The sequence below is a fragment of the Trifolium pratense genome, linkage group LG4 (genome assembly GCF_020283565.1).
Source record: "Trifolium pratense cultivar HEN17-A07 linkage group LG4, ARS_RC_1.1, whole genome shotgun sequence".
NCBI lineage: Eukaryota > Viridiplantae > Streptophyta > Magnoliopsida > Fabales > Fabaceae > Trifolium > Trifolium pratense.
In genome coordinates this window covers 31,456,955-31,484,010 of record NC_060062.1, presented here as the reverse complement: position 1 = coordinate 31,484,010, position 27,056 = coordinate 31,456,955, and the positions used below count along the sequence as shown (strand labels likewise).

At 33.5% G+C, this 27,056-nt stretch overlaps 1 protein-coding gene and 3 long non-coding RNA genes across 6 annotated transcripts; 1 reads left to right on the top strand and 3 right to left on the bottom strand.

The window, feature by feature from the left end:
* The first annotated feature begins 1,924 nt into the window (after positions 1-1,924).
* On the top strand, positions 1,925-5,596 carry LOC123924612. Of its 2 annotated transcripts, none has more exons than XR_006814786.1 (10): positions 1,925-2,272; positions 2,387-2,417; positions 2,517-2,545; positions 2,979-3,108; positions 3,197-3,258; positions 3,334-3,449; positions 3,541-3,679; positions 4,718-4,836; positions 4,929-5,071; positions 5,381-5,596. It is a non-coding gene; the product is annotated as an uncharacterized LOC123924612 (long non-coding RNA). The 2 variants fall into 2 exon arrangements; XR_006814785.1 differs by having other exon boundaries at positions 2,799-3,108; positions 5,381-5,576.
* Positions 5,597-7,719: 2,123 nt separating this feature from the next.
* Positions 7,720-10,721, bottom strand: LOC123924613. The gene is made up of 4 exons (XR_006814787.1): positions 10,401-10,721; positions 10,110-10,241; positions 8,790-9,374; positions 7,720-8,259 (listed from the first exon to the last, which is right to left on the bottom strand). It is a non-coding gene; the product is annotated as an uncharacterized LOC123924613 (long non-coding RNA).
* Positions 10,722-13,422: 2,701 nt separating this feature from the next.
* On the bottom strand, positions 13,423-14,719 carry LOC123922478 (FBD-associated F-box protein At4g10400-like). Its single transcript, XM_045975194.1, has 4 exons — positions 14,586-14,719; positions 14,036-14,507; positions 13,778-13,948; positions 13,423-13,689 (listed from the first exon to the last, which is right to left on the bottom strand). The coding sequence occupies exons 1-4, from the start codon at positions 14,717-14,719 to the stop codon at positions 13,423-13,425; spliced, it is 1,044 nt and encodes a 347-aa protein (XP_045831150.1).
* A 7,020-nt stretch (positions 14,720-21,739) lies between these two features.
* Positions 21,740-25,507, bottom strand: LOC123882339. 2 transcript variants are annotated; one of them, XR_006799780.1, is made up of 6 exons: positions 24,943-25,507; positions 23,675-23,968; positions 23,374-23,493; positions 23,034-23,082; positions 22,735-22,888; positions 21,781-22,085 (listed from the first exon to the last, which is right to left on the bottom strand). It is a non-coding gene; the product is annotated as an uncharacterized LOC123882339 (long non-coding RNA). The 2 variants fall into 2 exon arrangements; XR_006799779.1 differs by lacking the exon at positions 23,034-23,082 and having other exon boundaries at positions 21,740-22,085; positions 24,943-25,495.
* Between the last annotated feature and the right edge of the window lie 1,549 nt (positions 25,508-27,056).

Genomic DNA, 27,056 nt, shown 5'->3' with positions numbered 1-27,056 from the left:
ATAGATGTGAAGTGGGTTTACAAGCTGAAAGTGAACTCAAAGGGTGAGATAACCAGATACAAAGCAAGGCTAGTGGCAAAGGGATTTCTTCAGAAAGAAGGTATTGACTATGATGAAGTGTTTGCACCTGTTACTAGAATGGAAACAATTAGGTTAGTAACTGCTCTTGCTAACCTAAATGATTGCCCAATGTATCAAATGGATGTGAAGTCAGCTTTTCTGAATGGTCCTATAGAAGAGGAAGTATATGTTGCCCAGCCACCTGGTTATGAAGTGAAAGGTCAAGAGCTTAAAGTGTATAAGCTTAAGAAGGCACTCTATGGTCTGAAACAAGCTCCAAGAGCCTGGAACAAAAGGATTGACAAGTTCTTAAATGAAATAGGGTTTAAGAAATGTGTCACAGAACATGGAGTGTATGTCAAGAAAGATGCTGCAAAGGGAGTCATTATAATTTGCCTATATGTAGATGATTTGCTCATCACAGGAAGCAATGATTCTTATATTAGTGAGTTCAAGGGTGACTTGAAGGAAGAGTTTGAAATGACAGATTTAGGCCTCATGACATATTTTCTAGGCATTGAGTTTCACTACTAGAAAAAGTTTAAATACCGACGGAATTTAGAGACGAAATTTATTTCTTCTCTAATAGAGACAAAATTGGAGACGGAAAAAAGTAGTTAGACACCGAAATTAAAATATATGTATTAGTCACGGATTTTAGAGACGGAAATTTCTGTCTCAACAAAGTTTTGTCTCTAAATCCGTCTCTACTTTATCATTTTTATAATTATAATTGAAAATCAATAGTTGGAGACGGAAATTAGAGACAGATTTTTGCAGTGTCTAATAATTTCGTCTCTATATCTGTCTCTAATTAGTCAACTTGATATTAAAATAGTCAAACATTTGTCAGAGACAGAATTTATTCGTCTCTGAATTAACCCGTCTCTGGAATCCGTCTCTATAAATGAAATAACATTGAAAATTCATCCCGCCAAATTTTTTTTGTCCGCCCAAAATTTTAAACAAAATGATTTTTCTTATAATAATATTTTTTTTAATGTTTTAAAACACATTTTCCTGAGTCACAATTTTCCTTTTCTCTTCACAATGACTTAACGCTCACGAACTCAGTCCCTTTTCTCTACGTCGTCTCCGCCGCTCAAACTCAATCTGCTAGTCATGATTTCAATTTCCACCACACGTTATCATCACCGCCAGTCACGATTCTTACCTCCTCCGATCACAATTCGGAGGTAATGCTTTTCTCTTAGGTTTCTTGATGTTTTGTTTTTCACCTTCTCTTATAATTTAGAGATTTCTAAAAAATTCTAAAGATACTTTTCATTTCTTTACCATCATAAAATTATCTATTGGTAATATATTAAAATCGATTACCAACAAAGTTACTAATTTATCCTTATTACTTTTAACCATGTTGCAAGTTTTATATCTTTTATTGTAATTTCCCTAAAAAAATAAAAAATTATAAGATAAATACAAAAAAATAGAAAGAATATAAGATAAATACAAAAAAATATATAATATGCTTAAAAATAGAAACAAAACAAATTATTGTTTGGAACAAAATTTCACTAAAAATATAAGATAAATAAAAAAAAATATAGAGATAAATACAAAAAAGACGATATGATTAAAAATATAATCAAAACAGATTAAAGACGATATGATTAAAAATAAAATCCTATCACATACACTATTTTAAAATAATAATTTTTTCAATACCAAAAAAAAAATCTAAAACAAATTCACTCTTAATTTTGTAACAAAAAAAAATCCACTCTTTTTTTCTTGACAAAAAATAAAACTAGATTTATAAATAATTTTTTTTATCTTAATATAATAATAAACTTAAATATACTATAAATAATTTTTTTAACCGTAAAAAAAAAAAAGAAAAAAAAGGAAAATTGACAAAGGTTGAAATTGTGGCAAAGCAACGCGGGCGATATTTTCAATCTCCAAAATTTTCACTCGCGCCCATATTTCATCTCTTCCCTCTTTTGTTTTTTATTTTCCAAATCAATCGTAAACTCAAATCAGTTGCACAAATCATGAACAAATCATGATTTCGAGTTTGCAGTTATACCCTAAAAATAAAAACACTAAAATCATGAAGAAATCCATTAACCCTAATCCCAAATCGTTTATTTCGTCCTTGTTTCCGACCCTAATCATTCTTCTCTTTATGGATTGTTTCCAATTCCGCTTGCTAGGTTTTCTTTCTATGCATACTAGTCCGTCTCAAAAGGTATTGTTGAATCTCAAATCTTTATAGTTTTGTTATTATGTAAACTCAAATTTGGAGGTTTTGATTTTCGTTAATTTTTTATTTGCTGGAATTTGTTTTTCTGTGTTGTTTCAGGTTCTATAATCTTTTTTCATCAGATTTAGAGGTTTGGAGTTTATATAGGTTTTCTCTTTCTGAGTTATTTCAGATTTGTTGGTTTTTTTTTCTATAAGCTTCTTTATGTTAATTTATTATTGTTTTTCAGCGACACCAAGGAGTCTTCTTCATCCACCCGTGAGTCTCTATGATATCCAAATCAAGCTTTTATCTTCTGATTCCTCTTTTTCATTTTAGGATGGTTAAAATAGATTGGGAAGGATGTAGAGTAATATCCAACTTGCTGTAAAATCACCAATTCTAACTTTATCAGATTGAACCTATCTGGCCAACTATTGAAATCGTGTTATTTGACGTTTGAAAAATCTAATCTTCACACTGTGTCACGTCACTGATTGTTGTGTATTCTGCTTTGGAACTACTGTTTCAGATGACTTTGGTTTTAAGCACATACTCTGGGTCTATAGTGGACGTAGAGGTGTTCATTGTTGGGTGTGTGATGGGAAGGCAAGAAGGCTAGACACTAGACCATCAAAAGTTCTAATATTTGCTTCACCTGCATGTAGTACACGTTGACATTGATTCGATTATACTATCTTTACTATTGCAGGTTGACTAACGAGCAAAGAGCTTCTATTGCTGACTATTTTCGTGTTTACAAGGTATTATCCTTAGTAACAAGTGGTGGGTTTGTCAATGGTTGATGCAGTTAATGCAGTCACAACAATATCAAGTTAGAGGTAGATACTAATTGACTGCACACAATGGCAATCTGAATCTGTTTGTCAATACTTGTATTGATGTTTGTTGATTTCATGTTTTGTCCAGGGCAATGAAAAAAGTCATAACAAGGTTTCCTTGATGGGTGCTGCGCTTCATCCTTTCTTGGCGTAAGTCTTGAGATGAATGACTAACCAACTTTCTGATGCTTATTTCATATCCTAATCAGTGTTATATTTTTCCAGGACTTCATACACCAATGTTCTCAAGGACTATTTTGAGAAAATATTGCTTACTAATCAAAACTTACTTGCTACTGAGGAGAGATATGAAAAGATCCTAAGCATGATTCCTGATGAATGTACATTTTATTATTTGCGTTCTCCCGGTATGGTCCTTGTTATTTAATTTTACTGCTATTATCTTATGCTATGAATATTTTACCTTTGCAGCTATTGCTTCTGAACTTAGGGGAAGATGGCAAGATAATATATAATAGGAGGTCCTCTAGTGCAAAAGAAGATATTAATGTTGTGTGATGGCAAGAAAATATTGCTTACTAAGCAACTGCTGCAATCTGGAAAACATAAGGTATAAATATTCCTTTTGGGAAAATTTAGAATATGAAGGTAACAATGACATCTTCTCCGGGTGGATGAAGAAGACTCTTTTTTTTATACATTTGAGTTGTATAGCTTCATTAGTTCCATTTGCTTTCAATATGTTTAGTATAGTTATTATTTGAGACAACAAAGAGAAATAAAAAAAAAAGATTCAAAATAATATAAACCGAACATCTTTGTGTGTATATAGTGTTTGTGCATTTTTTAAAGGGTAATTAAGTATGGGCCATCATGTGCTTCACCTTTAGTAAAATCAACTTTATAGTTTTGTTGCATAGACTCATATTGTGCGGTTTTGATTTTAGTTAGGTTTTGATTTTTTTTCTTTCATTTTTAACTATGTGTGTAGTTTTTTTTATACTTTGGGTGATCTTGGGACCAAGTGTACTGTTTTGGAAGACAAAATTTAGTGGAGGATGTATTTTGTTGCCCAAATGTTGATGTCTGATCCGCGTTTTTCCTGCATTTTCTCTATTGTTTCTGGATCATTGTTGTTTTGTTTCTGGTGCAGGGTAGTTTCAGTTTTGGTGTTATGGCAGGGTTCTCATGTATTGGTTTTTGTTGTTACGCGTTAGGGATTGTTGTTTGTTTTTCTTCTGATCTGGTTTTTGCGGTTATCCGTTGGATTTTAGGCTCTATTAGTGCTGGTTTAGGGTGGTTACTATTGTAGTTTTGTTTAGCAGGTGGTGTTGTCTTGTTGAGCCTTTTTAGGCTTTTCTAACTGACTCAAAAGTTACCAAGCCACAATCAATATGAAACAATGAACTATGTATACTATATATTAGATATACCCCTTATTTCAAAGTCAATGAGAGTAAGAATAAAGATAACTTATTTTCTTGTAGTGTCAATTTTAAGTTCTCCTTTTCTTTATTTTAATGACATCAATAGTTGTATTTTAACTTCTTTTTTTTTTGGTCAAGGGTTATATTTTAACTTTAAATATAGAACACTTGATACTCACTATGCCTCAGATGAAATAACTTAGTTACTTTTACATGTTCAGCTTCTCATTAGAACACATACTAGCATTGTTCTAGTACTCAAGAAGAGTTGAAACACTTGATTTGCTCATTACTTGTTTGATGGGATGCTCTTTAGTTACCAATTGATTATCACAAAAATGTAAGTTGTAATTGTTGTGGATGAAAAATACTTTATAAAATTGACACTATTTTATGATTCTAGACTTTAATTATTTGCTATTTAATATACAGGTTAAACCGAAAGTGATGTAAAAGATACATAAATGAATTAGAGCTTATAAAGACACTTCACAGGGATCAATCTAGAGATGACATAGACTATGTAAGTCAGGAGCTAGAAACTTTATATGTTGGATTAAGCTTCTACTAGCTAGGTAAGTTAAGTCTTGCAATTGGTTTGGATATTATGCTGTAGTTGATACTTTGTATAATGCCATTTGTTTTTGCATTTGTGACCCACGTAGGCATGCTTTGTACTTATGGTTTACAAGGTTGCCAAAATAAGATAACTTATGTTTTTATCTTGCAGCACTGAGACTTAGCTTGAATATAATTTATGATACATGGTTGTGGTTAGATTGGACTAAAAATAAAATAGCTTGTTTTTAGTTGATGACATCTATTAAGTTGAGTTTATAACTTATATATATATATATATATATATATATTTTTTTTTTCGATAGGTTCAAGGCCAAACAAATTATCCAAGTCCACACATTGATGAAGATAGAAGAGATGAAGACTAGAAGCTAATTATATTCCGACGAATTAGCTTTAGTTACTTTTCGTTATGTATTTTTGATACTATGTAGTGCCGCAGTAGTGCACTTGATACTTTGTAAGAACGACAAATTTTTATGTTAATGTTACAAATTTTATAAATTTGGTGTTGATCAAAATTTGATTTTTTCACATTCTAGAATTATATGAATTATATATAGAAAATAAAAATTAATATTTAAAAAATTGTATAAGCCTTTAATTGCTAAATAGACAAAAAAATAATAATTTATTAACTAATTAGAGACCGAAAATATTTGTCTCTATGGAGACAGAATTTTTTAAATTCAGAGACGGACAATTCTGTCTCTAATAGAGACGGATTTATTGTATTTTGAATTCAATGTTTAGTGACAGATATTTATTTGTTAGTGACGAATAGATTCGGTCTCCAATCAGAGACGGAATATAAAATCCGTCTCTGATAGTTTAGAGACGAGGAAATTAAAGACAGAATCAAATCTGTCTCTAATTCTGTCTCTAACATGCTTAGTGACCGAATATTTGTATTTTAGAGACAGATTTCTCCCGTCGGTATTTAAGATTTTTCTAGTAGTGTTTCTGAGGAATGAGCAAGGAATCTTAATGCATCAGACTAGATATGCATCAGAGATTTTGAAGAAATTTGAGATGGACAAATGCAATGTTGCATTGTCACCTGCTGAGCCAAGGTCACAGCTAACTAAGTGTGCAGAAGAAGAGGATGTAGACCCTACATTCTATAGAAAGCTGATTGGTTCTCTGAGGTATTTGTGCAATACAAGGCCAGACTTGGCTTACAGTGTAGGGATTGCTAGCAGGTTTATGGAAAGGCCTAAAAGTTCACACATGATTGCAGTAAAAAGGATACTTAGATATGTGAAAGGGACTATAAACTATGGTATTATGTTCCCTGCAAGTGACAGAGACAGAGAATGCAAGCTAGTGGGCTATACAGATTCAAATTGGTGTGGTGATCATGAAGATAGAAAATCAACAGCTGGCTATATGTTTTTCTATGGTGGATCACCAATATCATGGTGTTCAAAAAAGGAACCTGTAGTAGCCTTATCCTCATGTGAGGCTGAATACATAGCAGCATCACTCAGCACTTGTCAAGCTATTTGGTTGAAAAACCTAATTGAAGAGATCAGTCAAGACAAGTGTGAAACTGTTACTTTGAAGATTGATATTGTGTCTGCTATCAATCTTGCAAAGAACCCTATTGCTCATGGAAGAAGCAAGCATATAGAGCTAAGGTTCCATTACTTAAGAGAGCAGGTAAGCAATGGTAACTTGGCCCTAATGCACTGCAGAAGTGATGAGCAAGTTGCAGACTTGTTAACCAAGGCTGTAACAACACAGGTATTTGAAAAATTGAGAAGTGAAATGGGAATTGAGACAGTGGACAACATGAATTAAGGGGGTGTGTTAAATCTAAGAAGGCCTTAGATGATTAATCCATGTTGTGTGAGCTGACTTGGTGTGCAAGCTGGCCAAAAGTGAAGGAATAACTAATTACTTGAGATGCAAGTTAGTTAGTTTGTTAATAGAGTTTGTTAGATTCAGTTAGTGTTTGTTTCACCTAGGTTGTTAAATTGTTTTAGAGTCAGTTAGGGAGTTGTTAAAGTGGTTAGAGCCTAGGAGAATCATCAAAATGTGATGATCTAGTGTTAGTATAAATAAGGCTCACACTAGTAGAAAAAAGCTTTTTTACATCTGGCGAAAATCACTTTTTACATCTGAAAAATGTCAGATGTAGGCGCACGAGACTTAGTAAGTATATACGTTTTACATCTGGCGTAGTCAGATGTAAAAAAACACTTTTTACCTCAGACCAAGGCGAAAATCAAATATTATTTTTTTAAAATTAAATTGGACCTTTTACATCTGACCAAGTCCACCTGATGTGAAATCTTAACTTTATTTAATTTTTTTTCCAAAAACCTGCTTTTTTTTATATACATTTTAAATCTTTTTTTTATTATTAAAAAAATCTAACCCACAATGCCAACAATATAACATAACTTGCATCAAGAACATAATACTAAAATTCAACATTCAACATCCATAGCCAAATTCAACATTTAACATATATATATATATAGTAATAATGTCATTAAAGTACAACCATTGAAATCCAAAATACAAAACATCATAATAATTAATACTAATTCATCCAAAATACAAATCAAAACATCATCATAATTAATACTAATCCATTGTAACTTCACACAAACTAGCTAGCTAGCTCCTAATATTTCTCATCGGCGTCATCATAATCTACCTCAGGATTATATAGGTCAAGAAAACAAGTTGCCCAGCGGTCTCGCAAATCATACAGCTCCTTAGAACATAGCAAGCAAGTAATAACATCTGAAAACAGGCACACTCGAAGAACAATCCATGGGACAGCAGAAATCGAAATTACCTGCATCAATCTATATCCTAGAGTATCCAAAGTCTATATCCTAGAGTATCCAAAGTCTTCTGCATCAATGTCCTAAAACAAGCTAGCATATAAAACAAAGCATTATAAAAGAAAATAAAAGTGATTCAATATAACCATTAACGGTGTAGGTGTTGTATCGCCGACACATATCGGTACTCCTTCAATCAGAAGTTTAAATACTACGCAGAGCATAAACAATTCTAAAAAACATACTAACCGAATTCAAATTAAACACTTACCCTTACCAACATAGCTTTCTCTTGCTATGAAAAATCCCATAAACTGTGGGAGCCTTTGTAAGCCAATTCATCATGAAATTGTACGCATCCTCAACTGATACAACTAACCACACTGCAAAATTTTAGTTTCATAAGTTGACTATAAAATAAAACTAGTGTAGCTCCTATTACACCACTAATTGTAACCAGTTTGGCCAAACAGAGTTAGTTAACTATAAAGACGATAGATAATATATATCCAACCATCAAATATTTCAATTTTTCTAGAGTAACCAACCAAATCAAAATGCAGCAACATGGGAAGCATAACAACTAGTACTAAACATTAGTCTTGAGCCATTTATATATTAATTATCTAAAACAATAATATTGAAGTTTCAGCTTTTGCAGTAAAACTAGATAAATATATTTGAGGATGTTTTTGTAATTTTTATTCATTCAGAGACTATAAAAATTATATCAAATAAAAGCGTTCATTCGGGGTTAAGAAATTCATTCAGCGTTCACTCTATGAAAACATGATCATCATAATCATTCATTCAGGGTTTAGAAATTCAAATTAACATTGTAACATTGTAACATTGAAACATTATAATAAAGAAAAAGAATGAATTGAGGGTAAAATGAAAATTGAAAACTTACTTGTTTCTTCAGCTTTTCTTAAAGCCATAGTAAAATCATGAACACCACTTCTTGAATAATTCTCCATGATGATCATCAACAATCAAAATCAACAACAATAGTCAATAGAAGAAAAACAAGAAATCTAAAAGGCCAATCTTTGTTCTTCAAAATTGATCACATAGTGAAAAACAATGAAACCCAAAATTGAAATTTTCTTCGAAGCTAAAGAATGAAAAGAGAAAATAGCCTGCATATAGTGTATTGAAGAAAAAACCACCCAACACAAGATCGATAATTAATATAAGATTACTCTAGCAAACTGCATAACTACAACTACATGCAAACATGGATAATATTATGCCTTGACACAGATGGAACGAACATCATCTTCACTTACTATAATACTATATGATAAAACAAAACAATAATTCAAACTAAAATTGATCAAAACAACTTATGCATTGAAGAAACAAGCTAAGTATGCAAAGTACTCACAGACCTGATGGCCAAAAAGTCCTTTTGCATTTGAGACTTTTGGTAAATAGTTTTCTGATAATCTGAACTTTGACCAATCATCTCCAACTCACTTTCATTCCAAAATATCTATAAAAAAAAAAATCACAAATCACATGAAAAAATTTATGAGAAACCATATATTAAATATTTGAAAACATAAAATTGACATTTGAACAAGTAAATTGGTACATTATAAACATGAATCAGAAAAAAACCACAGTTTCTACACTTCCACAAGAATACATTAGCAGCTGGAAATCACAAATAGACACACTATATAGGTGATGTAGTTCTGCATATACTACTCTTTCATGATAAGGATTACTAGTCCAAATGCTTTTTAAGAAACAAATAACATAAATTCCTAAGAAAGCTTTAACAATACATTAATTCTTAAGAACTTTTATTCACACATAAAATTGATTTATATAATGATGGCCAGTGAAGCATTCAATATCTTAATTAAGTATTTGGTTATTGGATAGTGACACATCACATAAAAGTATAGTAATTGAAATTTTCTTCTTCGTTTTCTTATCCTTTCATTATACTCTCGAGACTAGTAGCATACAAAGTGAGTTTAGAACCAAATAAGAAACAAAGTAAGAAGCAAAAGATAGGACATACAAAAACAATATGAATCTTGTGAGTCTCCTAAAACAAACATGTATGCTAGAGGAATTCCAAAACGAAGACACCTAAAATCAACTAAGAAACAGTTCCTCATAAAAACATGACTAAGCTCATGTAATGGAAATACAAAACTCCTCTATAAAGAACTATACATCCTGTTATTAGAAAGGACAATTTTAACAATCTTACACTTCTAAAAGAAACTCTTCTATAACTCCCTCACACTTTAGCATGTCACATTCAAACACTCCAAACTGAAGCTTTCGTTGTGGTTCCAAGGCTTCACCAACATCACTTCCAAACTAAAGAGCAGAGGATAGACTTTCCACACCATAGATAGTAACCATAAAAAATGCAACAACAAACAGGACATTAAAACAAAGTAAATCACAGTGAGGAGGCACAACAACAGAAAAATCAAAACAAAAAAAATAAATAATAACTTTAGAACAACCAAAGTGCATTAGAACAAATGGTTACCTTTGACGAACGAAGAATCGGCGAATCGGCATCGACGAAATCGGTTGAAGTGGAAGAATGAACCTTCGATGGTGGTACCAATTCTTCAAGAGATTTTGCGCGAACTGATGTATGGAATTTGGGGATGAATCGACACTGGGTTAAGGATTTGGGGACGAATCCATACTGGGGTTTGAGATTTAGGGAGAATCGCCAATTGATATCGGGATCGTCACGGTTGAAGGATGAGTTGACGGTTTGCGATGCTGCGTTTCCCTTGCGAGTGAGAGAAGGTTTGATTTAGAGCTAGGGTTGGAGATTACGAGTGAGAGAGAGGACGGATGAGAGTGAGAGAGAGAGAGAGAGAGAGAGAGAGAGAGGACGGCTGAGAGTGAGAGAGGGAGACGGCGGAGAGTCGATTTGGGGTTGCAGCTGGGTTCGATCGATTTGGAGAAGATGGTGTTTGGTGATATCGCGTAAGATGTGTTTGGTGAGAAGATAAGATTTGCCTTTCTTTTACTTGGTTCTAAATTTTTTTTTTTTTTATTCATACTGACTTTTTACATCTGTGGCTATATATAGCCAGATATATTTATATTTTAGATAATTTTCGCCATAATTACAGGATTGCCACCGCGTTCAGTTATGCTTCTGGTACATTGAAACCAGATATAAAATGTTTTGTATATATATTTTTTACATCTGTGGATATTGAAACCAGATGGAAAGACTACTCCATATAGCTTTTCACATCTGACATATGTTCCTCAGATGTAAAATGCTTATGTAATATGTCATTTTTCTACTAGTGTCATGATTAGTGATTGTAATCAACTTTTCTTTCCCCATTGAGGATGAATAAAACTGACTCCTATTTTCTCTAATCTTCTTCTTCCTTCTCCTCTGTAAATCGTGTGTTTCTTTCTTCCAAAACTATTCACCATTGTTGCAGCAACAAGGAAAAGCAGATCCTGCAGAAAGTGTGCTCATAGGCAAGGCCAGAGTGACAGTGCAGCGCGCGCGAGATTCCTTGCTTGACTGCTGGTTTGTGAGGCCTGTGCAGGCCAAAGTGATCAAAGCCAAAAGCTTCAGCTGCGCCAACAGTTTGATGGAGGTAGGATTGTCTCTTCAAATAAATGAACATGAGCAACAATTTTTATTATGATCTAATTTGACGGTGAACCGCCATTGCTGTGGAAGAACTGCTTCGTATACACTATATTTTTATTATTGGCTGGACATATTATTTTTTTTAATAAGTGGCTGGACATATTAACTTATTGAATTGTTTAGATTATATTAATCTCTCTATTTTTCTGAAATAAACTATCTATATGCTACCATATATTACATGATAGTTTATTTTATCTTTAAGTTGTTTCTAATATTGCAACTTTGCACTCTCATTTGATAGTCACTCTGTTTTGTTAGAGCGGTTCCAGCACATATGCTAACACATCAGATCTACATCACATAATGGACTGAAGTTGTTTATGTGTTGAAGTAAAAACTAGTCTGAAAAAGGGTTAGCAGTCATATGGATGTAATTAGCAGGAAGTTGAAAGAGCAAAATATAATCATATGTCAGTGTCCGACACCTGAACACGCCTAATATAATGAGTGTCCGACACCTGAACACGCCTAATATAATGAGTATATGTTAAAACAGTATAATTAAGTATTTGTTTTATTTGTTTTAACAAAAAGTAAAAAATAGCCTGGTTGTCTTCTTTTTCTTTAGTTGTTCCGTTCCATCTTCGATCGCCTCATCTCCTCTTGCTTTTGCCGCTGCCGTCGGACCCCGTCTGTCACGGAGACAACGTCCTTCCTCCATTCTTTTCCAAACATCGCGCGGGAGAATGGAGAATTTCAATATATATATTGGTTTCATTATTTGAAATCGGGGTTACAAATCACATACAGAAAAAAACTTACCAAATATTCAAAGCATCCGCGTAAAAGAGAGAAACGAATATCCAAGGCCAAATGTAAGATTATGTAAACTATCTAATGTAAAATTGTTACATTCGAACGCAATTTATCTTTCAAGTTCTTAACTTGCCTTACACATAAAGTTTCTGCATTTTTACTTTTATTCATTTTGTCAAATTCAATTTAAACTAGCTTTTGTTTTGACAAAAACAACGGTATAACAAGTGGATTGACGACATGAAGAGGACCGTCCCCAATATTTTTTTATTCTTTTTTCATTTTAACAAACATTATGTTCCCATAGTAACATATTGTAGTCTGTAATTCTAATTTTAACATATAAGTATGCAAGGAAACACCCGAAAATAACTAGCAAGCGGCCTACATCCATTAAGTATATATTGTACTCTAATAAGAAGTCTAACAGTAGCATAGTGCACAAACTTTTATAAATAAATCCACTCCCACATAAAAGTAGTCATTAAAATATTCTTCAACCAGAAGAAAATATTTAGTAACCTTCCGCTTCTACAGTCTACTATTGGACAAGCACAAACCCTTGATCTTAATAAAACAGTAAAGGTGCTCACTATTTCCATAATTTTGATTATAATGTGGTGGAGTTAGCACATTTTTAATGCCAAATACACATGCTAAAATAACAAGTCATTTTCATAGAAGTGTTATTGATTAAAACATGTATTCATATTGAAACACCTTTCAATTACAACAAATTGAGTCTAAGCTGCGCCTATCAGCTTGATAGGTCTTGCGCTCATCATGATATATACATGGTAGCTTATAGATAGTTGGTTTCCTTAGAGCTATTAATTAAATTTATCAGTAGCAAAAGTCTGGTTAGCGATTTCTGAAATATCGAGAGATTAGTATAATCTAAACAATGCAATAAGATAATAATATGTCTAGCAACAGATAATAAAATATAGTGCATACTGCGTAGTTCTTCCACTGCAATTGCAGTTCACCATCAAATTAATAAAAATTGTTGTTCATGTTCATTTGTTTAAGGAGACAATCCTACCTCCGTCAAACTACGGAAATCTAGAAGTTGCATATGTAAAAACTAACGAAAACGATAAATATTAAGAAACTAGGTGACACTAATTGAAAGTTCACATTCGGAAGAAATCCTTGGACACGATTCTAATTCATATAAATCTCCCTGACTTGAAAATTTTTCAGCAACGGTGATCTTCATGACTCGTAAAAGTGGGGCATTCTCTAAAATATATGTTGCAAATTGAATTTGATCTTTGAAGCCCTCATAGTTTAAAGTACATGATCTGAGGTGAGAAGAAATGCACTTAGGAACAACATTTGGGTTTATATCCAAATCTTTGTTGGATAAGTATGACCACTGCAAAACATATACCAAAATAAGATTTATGAAACAAAAAAAAGAAAAAGAAAAGAAGAACCTAAAATCCACAACAAACACAAGAAACCTTAAGCTTAATAGAAAGAATTTGAAGCTTGGTGCAAGTCAGGAGCAATTCCACGACATCGTCCCACTGATGCATGTGATAAAAGTGTAATTCAAGGTGGATTAAGTTTTGAAGTAAAAGAAAGTCACTATAATACGAATTTATCTTTGGCTCAAGAGACATCCCCAAAATCTGCATTTAAAAGTTAGAGTATTAAAATAGCTCAAAAGGGAACATATGAACATTATGAATTGATATTAAAATCAGTACTTTAATTACCTTAAATTGTAAAAAATGGACATTTTGAATTGCTTTAATAGGAACATCAAGTGTACTACTGAAATTGGCACTCATCAATTTGGATAAGGGCTTAAGCCTAACACCTTCGCCTTGTTCTTCCATATAGTAAATGTTTGTGTGCAAATCTTCTAAAATTGGACACCCATTAAGAAGCTTGTTGAAATTATCCTTATTTTTTAACATTACATTAATCAAATGAAGGGTCTTAAGAGAGGGAAGATCGACAGAGATATTATCAACCACTTTTAGTTTCGTCAATTTGAGAACAACAAGTGTTGGAAATATGAAAATACTTGGCCACAAGGTGATCCTCTTGTTGTGGTGAAGCATGCTACGTAGTTCGAGATTCTCGAGAGGATGCTGTTTTGCAGTTTTGATCCAATGGTTGAAACTCTTGCGATTCCTAGGATGAAAGTTGAGGTCTAATGTTTTGATGAGTTTGGTAATGAGGATCACCGTTTCGACGATGCAAGGGAAGGCCTCTTCGTTACAGAAGGATTTTTCGTTGAAGCGGAGAGTTGTGAGTAATTTGAAGAGTGGCCTCCACCGCTTAGAAAGAACGGCGGTGGTAAAAGCAAGTTTGGTTGATAGAAAAGACAGTATGTGACAGAGTAACTCATCTGGTAAATTGCTGATCCTATCGATGTCTGCTGAGTTCTCCATAATCGGGAGAGAATGAGGGAGTTTTTTTTTTTTTTCTGTATCGCTAAACCTAGAATACGGTAAATAGGATTATTTTATTTTTTTTGTATCACCAATTTGAAAGATAATTTCAAATAAGAAAAATGCTTAATATCAGGAAAAGTCTGTTCACTAATATCACGAAGGCTTATCTCGGTTTCTCTCTTCTCTCTCATACTCCTCTCATACTCCTAATATATAAAAATTGCATAAGTTATTTGCATAATCTCTAAATAAGAATAAGAGCAAAAAAAGTCAGGCCAAACATACCCTAGTCCAACAACACCTCTTCTTCTCTATGCTCTTGTTTCTTCTTTCTTCTTTCAAACTTCTCACTCTCAAAATTTTGGCTGGTCATATTCCTCTCTCTTCCAAAATATCTCTCTCAAACTCTTTCACAATTTAGGTAACTCTCTGTTACAATCTCAGACCTATTTTTCTCATTCGGGTGAATGGAAATGATGGGAAAATTGGTTAGCTATGAAAGAGATGTAAAAACCTTAAGAAAAAATTGACGCTTCTAAGTTGCCAAGAGATTGGTGGTTCATTCATACTTTTCTTTTGTTCATTGTTTGCGGATGTTCAAGAAATTGAGCTCAAAACATGACCACTTCCATGTTTATCTATGAACCTTCATCAAATTTGTGTGGCTATCAATTTTATAGGGATTCAATTCACTCTGCAATGCTCAATGACATAAAATGGTCCCTTCAAGGCCATATTCCCAGCTCCAATACTCTGATCTATTTGTCTAACTGAAATCAAATAACATAATATTCATAATTTAAAATCATAAAAATAGGTGTAGCACAAAGTTATTATCTTTTTTTTGACAAAGCACAGAGTTATTATCTAATATTAGAAAATATACTATAAGAAGGTCAATCAAGTGTTGAGAAGCATACAATCAACAATTATTTCTGATCAAATTTGAAAACTATCTCATTTTATTTTATTTTATATTTTATTTGTTATTATAAGTGTTATCAAGGTTTTAAATTGCAGTCCGTATCGGCAATTGCGGCGCAGTATTGCTCCACGCAATTGCATCGCACCTAAAATCGACAACAAACACAAGAAACCTTTAGTAGAAAGAATTTGAAGCTTGGTGCAAGTCAGGAGCATTTTCGCTACATCTTCCCAGTGATGCTGATGATGAAAGTGTAATTCAAGGTGGATTAAGTTTTGAAGTACAAGAAAGTCTCTGTAATAGGATTTGATCTCTGGCTCACGATACATACCCAACATCTACAATTAATATAATAGAATACAATACATAATGTAAGTGATAATTACACATGAATGAAAAATAGACGGACACTACTAAACCTTTTTCATGGCAAAATCAATTCTCTGAAACTGAAATTTCAACATTATAAATTGATCCGAAGGGAACAACATATTCATCCAATGAAATCAGTATATTACTTTGAGTTGTAAAAAGTGGACATTATGAATTGCTTTAATAGGAACATCAAATGTACTGATATTGGCTCTAGTCAAATTAGATAAGGTTTTAAGCCTAACACCACACCACCATCGCCTTGTTCTATATAGAAAATATCGCGAGTTTGCAAATCCTCCAAAACGGGACACCCGTTAAGAAGCTTGTTGAAATTATCTCGAGTTTGATTTCGAAAAAAACGTTATTCAAATGAAGGGTCTTAAGAGAGGGAAGATCGACAGAGATATCATCAACCACTGTTAGTTTCGTCAATTTGAGAACAACAAGTGTTGGAAATATGAAAATACTTGGACACAAGATGATCCCAATGTCATGAAACGTACTATGGAGTTCGAGATTCTCGAGAGGATGCAATTTTGCAGTTTTTATCCAAAGGTTGAAACGGTTTCGATGCTTAGAATGACAGTTGAGGTGAAATGTTTTGATGACTTCGGTAGAGAGGATTACTGTTTCGAAGATGCTGATAGATATTTTATGTTATGTTTAGTTTGAGATTATGTTTGTTTGGAATAATCCTATTAACTAGGAAAGTTAAGTAGCAGGTAGTTTTTTCTATTTGACTCATTGCCACGTTTTAGATAAGCATGTATGTGGCACTTAGTTGTTACTATTTCTTTGGTATGTAAAGGCTATTTAATAGCTAGTAGTATTTCAATTCAATAAACAAGTCATTCCCAGATTGTTGCATAATTTACTCTAACGGTTATTGTTCCTAACAATCTGGTATCAGAGCTCCCACTGGGGCCTGATATTATATAAAAGTTGCAGACTTTGAGTGACTTGAAAACAAACAAACACAAAAATGACGAGTGAAGGAACCTTTGTGCAGCCTGCAATTCCCCGCTTCGATGGTCATTACGATCATTGGAGTATGTTGATGGAGAATTTTCTCCGATCCAAAGAGTATTGGTCCTTAATTGAGACTGGTTATGCAGAACCAGTAGGGGCTGTGACAGATGCAGAAAGAAAAAGGCTAGATGAATTGAAGTTGAAGGACTTGAATGCTAAGAACTATTTGTTACAAGCTATCGATCGTATCATCTTGGAGACAATTCTTCAGAAGGATACCTCAAAGCAGATTTGGGATTCTATGAAGAAAAAGTATGAAGGAAATGCAAGAGTGAAGCGGTTAAATCTTCAAGCTCTTCGAAAAGAATTTGAAACCTTGGAGATGAAATCTGGTGAGAATGTTTCAGATTATTTTTCAAGAGTAATGTCAGTGGTTAATAAAATGAGGGGACTTGGTGAACAAATGGTAGATACAACAGTTGTGGAGAAAATACTTCGATCCTTAACAGAGAAATTTAATTACATTGTTTGCTCTATTGAGGAGTCGAAGGATATTGATACTTTATCCATCGATGAGTTGCAAAGTTCATTAATGGTCCCTGAGCAGAAGTTTCATAAGCATGATGTCGAGGAGCAAGCCCTGAAAATAACTCATGAGAATAGATCAGGAGGAGGAAGAGGTCGTGGCCGAGGATCATTTAGAGGAAGAGGAAGAGGGAGAGGTCGACAAGCCTTCGACAAATCCGATATTGAATGTTACAGATGTCACAAGCTCGGACACTTTCAATATGAGTGTCCTAGTTTAGACAAAGAAGCAAATTATGCGGAGCTCTATGAGAATGAAGAGATGTTGCTAATGTCATATGTGGAGCAAAACGAAGCAAAAAGCGAAGATGTGTGGTTTCTGGACTCGGGATGCAGCAATCATATGTGCGGAGACAAAACCTTGTTTAGTGATCTAAATGAAAGCTTCAGGCAGATTGTGAAATTGGGAAATAATTCGAAGATGTCTGTAAGAGGAAAAGGAAACGTGCGGTTACTGGTGAATGGTGTTGTTCATGTAGTCACAGAGGTGTTTTATGTACCAGAGTTGAAGAACAACTTATTGAGCATTGACCAGTTGCAAGAAAAGGGATTAACAATTATTATTCAACATGACAAGTGCAAAATCTACCATCCAGAGAAAGGATTGATTATCCAAACTGAAATGACATCCAATAGAATGTTTTTTCTGTTAGCTATGTCTCAAAGAAGAAAATCAGTTTGTTTTCATACAACCTCTCAAGACTTGTCTCACTTGTGGCACTGCAGATTCGGTCATTTGAGTCACAAAGGCCTAAGAACTCTCCAGTTCAAGAAAATGGTTTATGGACTACCTCAATTTTCTGCCACCTCAACAGTATGCACATCATGTATGGTAGGAAAGCAACATCGTAACCCTTTTCCGAAGAAAAGCAATTGGAGAGCCTCACAAAAGCTTCAACTAATTCATGCAGATTTATGTGGTCCGATCACTCCCATGTCAAATAGCAACAAAAGGTATTTAATATGTTTTATTGATGACTTTACTCGAAAAATATGGATTTATTTTTTGGTGGAGAAATCAGATGCATTCAATACTTTTAAACACTTTAAAAGTCTTGTTGAGAAAGAAACTAAAAATTACATTAAGTGTCTACGTACTGATCGAGGAGGGGAGTTCACCTCACTTGAATTTAATGAGTTTTGTAAAGAGAATGGGATAAAGAGACAGTTGACGGCTGCATACACTCCACAACAAAATGGAGTTGCTGAGAGGAAAAATAGGACGGTCATGAATATGGTAAGGAGTTTGCTTGCAGAGAAAAAGATTCCAAAGAATTTTTGGCCCGAAGCTGTGAATTGGGCTGTTCATGTTCTGAATCGCAGTCCTACTTTAGCTGTGAAAGACATGACTCCTGAAGAGGCTTGGAGTGGAATTAAGCCGTCAGTTGAGCACTTTCGAGTATTTGGATGTGTCTCACATGTACATGTACTCGATGCCAAGAGAAAGAAATTGGAAGATAAGAGTTTTGCTTGTGTATTGTTGGGAGTTAGTGAGGAATCAAAAGCCTATAGGCTTTATGATCCAATGTCAAAAAGGATTGTGGTGAGTCGAGATGTGAAGTTTGAAGAAGATAGATTTTGGGATTGGAACAATAGCTACAAAGAATTAATTGTAGCTGACTTAGAGTGGGGTGAAAACGATGGAGAAGTTGTCTTAAACAATGACAATTTCGACGGCAGTGAAGGAGATGATGACTCGGAAGAAGTGGAGACTAATTCCTCAAGCAATATGAATGATGTAAGCTCACACAATTCAAATGAAGAGCGACCTAGAAAAAGATCAGGCTGGATGGATGATTACGAGAGTGGAGAAGGCCTTTCTCAAGAAGAAGATGAGGCTAATATGGTACTATTTGCAACTGCTGATCCTGTGTATTTCGAAGAGGCAGTAAAAAGTGAGAAATGGAGAGTAGCTATGGATGCTGAGATAAAAGCTATAGAGAAGAATGAAACTTGGGTTTTGACTGATCTCCCAGAACATGCCAAAAAGATTGGTGTTAAGTGAGTCTATAAAACAAAACTCAATGAAAATGGGGAGGTTGATAAGTACAAAGCACGCTTAGTTGCTAAAGGCTATGCACAACAGTTTGGAGTCGACTACACTGAAGTATTTGCACCTGTTGCAAGAATGGACACGGTTCGGATGATTGTTGCGCTTGCTGCACAAAGAGGCTGGATTATATATCAATTAGATGTAAAATCAGCGTTTCTACATGGCGAATTGAATGAGGACGTGTTTGTTGAACAACCAAGGGGCTATGAGAAGAAAGATAGTCCAAACAAGGTTTACAAGTTGAAAAAGGCTCTATACGGTCTTAAACAAGCCCCACGATCTTGGTTCAGTCGAATAGAAGCTTATTTTGTGAAGGAGGGATTTCTTAAATGTCACAGTGAGCACACTTTGTTTGTCAAAATTAGTAAAGAAGGTAAAATTTTGATTGTTAGTATTTATGTTGATGATCTTATTTTTACTGGTGATGATGAGTCAATGTTTGAAGATTTTAAAAATTCAATGATGCATGAATTTGATATGTCTGATCTTGGAAAGATGAGATACTTTCTTGGTATTGAAGTACTGCAAAGAAATGATGGAATTTATATTTGCCAAAAGAAATATGCTTTAGAGGTGTTGAGGATATTTGGAATGGAAGAAAGTAACTCTGTACATAATCCTATTGTCCCTGGTTTTAAAATTTGCAAAGATAAAGATGGAGTCAAAGTGGATGCAACTTTCTTCAAACAAGTGGTAGGTAGTTTGATGTACTTGACAACTACTCGACCCGATTTAATGTTTGTGGTCAGTCTCATTAGTCGATATATGGCACAACCAACTGAGCTGCATTTGCAGGCTGCAAAAAGAGTTTTAAGATATTTGAAGGGAACTGCAGATTTTGGAATTTTCTATAAGAAGGGAGGGAGTGAAAATTTGGTAGCTTATGCTGATAGTGACTATGCTGGTGATTTAGAAGACAGGAAAAGTACATCTAGATATGTATTTTTGATGAGCTCAGGTGTTGTTTCATGGTCGTCTAAAAAGCAACCTATTGTTACTCTCTCAACAACTGAAGCGGAGTTTGTGGCTGCTGCATATTGTGCGAGTCAGATTGTTTGGATGAGGAGAATTTTGGATAAACTTGGTCACTCACAAAGTGGCAGTACTGTTATGTTTTGTGACAATAGTTCAGCAATAAAACTATCTAAGAATCCTGTGTTACATGGTCGCTGCAAACACATTGATGTTCGCTTCCATTTCTTGCGTGATCTTACAAAAGAAGGAATTGTGGAGTTAGTTTTCTGTGGAACTCAAGAGCAAGTTGCAGATGTGATGACTAAACCTCTTAAGTTGGACATTTTTCTTAAGTTGAGAAGTTTATTAGGAGTTTGTCAAATACCAGAAGTAAACTGAGTGCTCAGTTTAAGGGAGGGAATGATAGATATTTTATGCAGTAATGCTATTTAGAGCGAAAATGTTTTCCCGAATTTTCACGAACCGCTTGATATTGTCTCTTTTATATTTTTTAGAACGTGGACATAGCTTCTTCTTTTACTTAGAGCGTGGCTTTATTTTTTTAACATCTCAAAAAATTAATAAAAAATATTAGTTATGTGTTGCAGCATAGGTGCTATGAACATAGAGACCCACCGTTTGGATAGTAACAGAGTGAAAAACTAGACTCAAAGAACACTATCAACCATACCCATGTTGAGCTTAATTTGTTGCCCAGCAAACAAAGAACAAAGTAAGAACTAATTTAGAAGCTTCAATCTATTAATCCTAAAACCACTACTAGAAAAATTAAATTTAGAGAGGGACAAAATCCGTCGCTGAAGTGATGAATTTCCGTCACAAACACATTTAGTGACGGATTTAGCGACGACCCACATTCCGTACCCAATTTCAACGTCGCAAACGGTTAGTGAGGGAATTTATCTTCCCTCGCAATTTGAGACGGAAATATATCGCCGCAAAAGCAATACTTCCGTCGTTGATGACTGACCAGAAATACAACGTTTGTATTTGGAATTCCGTCGCTGATTAGTGACGAATATGATTTCCATCACTAATTTATGACAGATTTGAAATTCCATCACTAATAATTGTGACAGATTTGAAATTCCCTCACTAATTACTACAATTTCCTCTTCTTAAATTTCCTCACAAATTTTATACAAATAATTTTTTTTAATTGAAACCATATGTTTTTAACATATACATCACAAAAATACAAAACAGCCTTCATTAGTATTAACATTGTTCTTGAAATTATAGTTTACAACCAAATTCTCAAAACAAAAATATACTATTTACTTAACTAAGAATTTACTAGTTCTTTTTGTCAAAAAAAGAAGAAGAAGAATTTACTAGTCCCAGGAACCTCAAAGGCCAAATAATAACTCCCTAAGCAAATGTGGTCCTCTCGAGCCGAACACGCGCAACTCCTCCATAGCTAAAAGCGACTCTCCATCTAATGCACAAATCAATTTCTCATTCGTCTTCAATTGTGTAACCTACATTAAAATGAACAAAAATTGTAACGAACAAAACAAAAAGGCGTAAAACATACGAAAGAAACAAAGCAGATAATCACAAAAAAACAAAGTAGATAGATCACAAAGAAACATAGAAACAAAGCACATAACTAGTAACAGCATAGAGAAACAACACAACTCCGAAATTGCTTTATTCTACATATAAAGAAAGCAAAAAACACTGAATTGAGCATCATATTACCAGTTTCTAAAAAATTCAAGATCTTGAAAAGTGAACACCCCAAGAGTAACCCATATTGATTGTTAAGAGAATATGAATGCTTTTTGAATTGATGTGTCATGTAAAGATTCAACCATGTTTGGACAATCAAGTAACAATACAACATAACTATATATCCTAACCAAATACTAAAGACTTGCTTTAAAGCCAAGTTACATAATTATATATCCTAACCAAATACTAAAAACTTGGTCTTTAAAGATTCAACCATGTTCGGACAATCAAGTAACAATACAACATAACGAACTACATGGAAGTGTAAACTGTGAATCACAAAGTAAACACACAATCACAACAATATAAAGATTGGTTAATGGAAAAATTAACACGTGTGCTGAAACAATTAATATACAGCTTCAGGCTTATGTGTACTAATCCAGCATATACCTGAGAAAAAGGGTGACAGATACGCTGTCCCACATCACCTTCACCTCCATCAACAGTAGAATGGATCATCCTCACAACTTCCATGTACTGTGAATAACTTGCATAAACATTCTGGAGCAACTCTGTAAGTCTATCCTGGGCTTGACTTATCTCACTGTTCCAATCAGTAACCGATGCTTATGATCAGAAGAAATTAAGCAGACAGAAAGATATATTATAACAAATGAAATAGCCAGTTCACAAATAATTCGTCAACGCATGAACAATTCAAACAAATGAAAGATAAGATAATTACATACAATAAAGCTCTCTTGTTTTAGTATAATTGGACAGTTCTAACTCTACCCCCTGAAATGAGTTATATTTGAGAGTTTTAATATAATAGTTATATCACAAAAGTATATTTTCCAACTCTGTCCTGGAAGGTCTAATCCCATATGTGCATCATTTTATCTAGCTATTATAATTATTACATATTATGCTTTTGTTTCACCTTTGTCTATTTTCTATTAAATGTTGTATGATACCTTTAGTTCTCTAACATCATTGGTGTCAGCAAGATAGACAAAAATCAAAAGTTAAAAAGAAACTATGTTAGAAGTGGTAACAAAGGAGCAAGGAAAAAACAGTGTTTATTACTTGGCGATTAACAACGGCTGGCTGATATGTGCAGAGATTAGGTCCAATGGGGAGGAGTTGAAGAGTCTGGTTCCCAAATATCTCTTGAAAATTTCAATCTGACATTGGTAGTTTCTGGTACTGCAAATTACAAATTTATTTAAGAATAGGAATAATACATGAAACAATACTATTGAAACTCAACACAATCAACACAATGACCAGTAGCAAAAAAATGTATCCAACACAATGACCAAGTGGGCTTATGATAAGACTAATAAAAATGTATTCATTTGTACATAATCAAAACTATAACCCTAACCTTTCTGAACGTCCATCATCAGATGGTAAAACCTTCTGATTCAGACCTTTCTAATCAAAAAACAGCAGCAGTAGGAACATTTTGATTTTCACCGAACGTGGTTGCAAAACAAGCATTGGCCTTATTCTATCAACATTCTTGCTTCTTTCAGTAACATTGTACTCATCTTTCTTCTTATTCCAATTATCCAAATCTATGGTCACCATCACTAGTACTAAACCTATTTTTCTTTTGTTCTCCAATTCTTATGTCTTTTTTTCCCTTTTTTTTCTTTCATCATGTCTGAAGTCCAACCTGTTCATCAACAGAAACACAATACAAATAACAATAAATAACCCCATAATCGTAGTAATTAAATAGTATCTAAATATCACCATCTCAATGGCTAGTAATAGAATTATTATTTATCTTCTAATTGCTTCTAGAGTAACCAAACTAATCAAATTGCTAGTATACATTTTAGGTTGTTGTACTCTCAGCCCACATAGCCTGATGGGCTTAGCACATTGAACGATCACTTTTTGGATTTTTTTTTTTTGCATCTAGTCCAAGTCCATGAGATCAATACTAGTTATTAATATATGCACAAGACGTATGTCAAAACATTTGGAATCTCTGCTTATTTTCTGATCCAACCTGTGGCACAAGCATATGGAACATTAAACATTATCTCTTTCTAATCTTCACTTAGAAGTTAAAACTTAGTATGTATTTGTTTTCCCTTATCAATCATTTTGTATAGTTTTGCATGGAATAATCTAGTTGGAACAGATTAGGTGAGAGTACTTAAGAATAATTTATTGGAAACGTAGGTTGTTTCAATATTGTGCTTGGTTTTTACAATTAATGTAAAGGAGTTTTGTTTCTTATGTTTAATGTATGACTTGCCTAATTTTAGTTGCTTATGTTTAATGTATCTAATTGCTTCTAATTGAATCTGGATCATATCATCATAAATCAACATATTCATAATAGTTTTTTCTTTCAATTTTCTCACAATTTCTCTCAACCATTAAACTCATCAAAGCTAAGCTCATAAATTATACCAAAACTTCATCATGGCAAACCTCATACCAGGCATATGAATCAGGAACAATTTCAAATTATGACAATAATAACAAACAATTCAAAACAAAACCAATCCAAGAAACTATCAAATCTCTACTGCTAAAATCAACTGTTAACATACACAAAATCAAATTAGAAAATCAAAATGAAGCAGAACCTAAACAATTTCAAATGCTAAACATGAGATGAATTTTACGAACCTTCAGCAAAGTCAATTCAATTTCATTTGAGATCAATTGGAATGGAAAGCGAGCGATCTGAGAACAAATTCCATCTTCACTGTGATCTGAGAGGTGAAATCGATGAAGAAGCTTTGTGAAATTGACGAAGAAGCTTTGTGAAAATTTGATCTGAGAAAGGTTACTAAAGTTATGTGTGATTTCGATTTGAGAGAAATTTCGATCTTCACCGCGATCTGAGAGATGAAATCGACGAAGAAGCTTTGTGAAATCGGTAATGGTTACTGAAATCGATGAAGAAGCTTACTAAAATCGGTAATGTTTACTGAAATCGATGAAGAATTTGATCTGAGAGATGGAAACGGTGAGAACGCGATGAAGAATTCATCTGAAAATTTATCGATGAAGAAAGGGTTTCGGAGAGATGAAATCGACGAACAAAGGACGTGTTTGTGAAAATTTGATCTGAGAAGGGTTTCTGTGCGATTTTCTTTTTTGTGACTAAAGTTATAATAACAATCATCAAGTTCAAAATCTAAAATCTACATTAGTGACGGAAATTTGTGACGGAATATTTAGGGAGGGATTAATTTAAACCCAAAATCCGTAACAAAATCTAAATTGTCTACTTTTGTGATGGATTTTATGACGGAATATTTGTGAGGGAAATTAATTGTCACAAATTCCATCACTAACATTAATTAATTTTTATTTAATAAAAAAATCACTTTCCGTCACTAAATCCGTCACAATTTGTGAGGGATTTTGTTCCCTCCCTAAATTTCGTCACTAATTCCCACATTTTTAGTAGTGAACAAAGACTTTCTAAACCCAATTTGTTATCAAAATCTTTACTTTTAAAAACCCCATCTTGATGGTACTTCCAAGTTCCAAACAAAGAAAAAACAAAATCCAATTGAGCAAGCTGGCCTTGAGAGGTAATAGAAAAATCTTTGTTTCAAGAGTTTGAGGGGGAAACGACCAGCCAAGAATTTGAGAGAGAAATTCAGAAGAGCAAAGAGAAGGGGCAGTTGTTGTTGGGGATGAGATGAGACAGAAGAGAGAAACAAAGTTTATTAAATTAACGGTTAGATGATGCAAATCGATGCCACCAACGATTGCCACTTCATTCGGGAATAATTCGTGATTCAAGTTTTCGGGATAAGTAGCATTTCCCTATTTTATGTTATGTTTAGTTTGAGATTATGTTTGTTTGGAATAATCCTATTAACTAGGAAAGTTAAGTAGCAGGTAGTTTTTTCTATTTGACTCATTGCCACGTTTTAGATAAGCATGTATGTGGCACTTAGTTGTTACTATTTCTTTGGTATGTAAAGGCTATTTAATAGCTAGTAGTATTTCAATTCAATAAACAAGTCATTCCCAGATTGTTGCATAATTTACTCTAACGGTTATTGTTCCTAACAGATGCGAGGGAAGGGCTGTTTGTTACAGAAGGATTCATCGTCAAAGTGTAGAGTTGTGAGTAATTTGAAGAGTGGGGTCCACCGCTTAGAAAGAATGGCGGTAGTAAAAACGAGTTTGGTTGGAAGAAAAGAGAGTACGTGACAGAGTAACTCATCTGGTAAATTGCTGATCCTATCAATATGTGTTGAGTTCTCCATCCTCGGGAGAGAGGGAGGGAGAGAGAGAAAGATAGTATGTGACGGGAGTTTTGTTTGGTTTTGGAGGTGCCGTTTTCTATTACTATTTACTAATATATCGATTACTAATTATTAATATATTGAAATCGATTATCGCAAAAGTTACTGATTTATCCTTATTACTTTTAACCATGTTGCATATTTTATATCCTTCATTGTAATTTTACTAAAAAAAATAAAAAAATAGAAAGATGATATGCTTAAAAATAGGAACAAAACAAAAAATATAGAAAGATGATATGCTTACACATAGGAAGAAAACACATTATAAATAGGAACAAAATAGAACAATTTATACATAAAAATAATAAGGGAAAAAAAAATAAAATCAAATTATAGAAAGTTTAGTCAATAAAAAAATACCGAAAGAATATAGAAAAGATAAGAAGAAACCCCATAAAAATATGAATATAGAAATAAATAAAAAATAAATTATAAAAAAATATAAACAATATTTTTTATAAAAAAAAT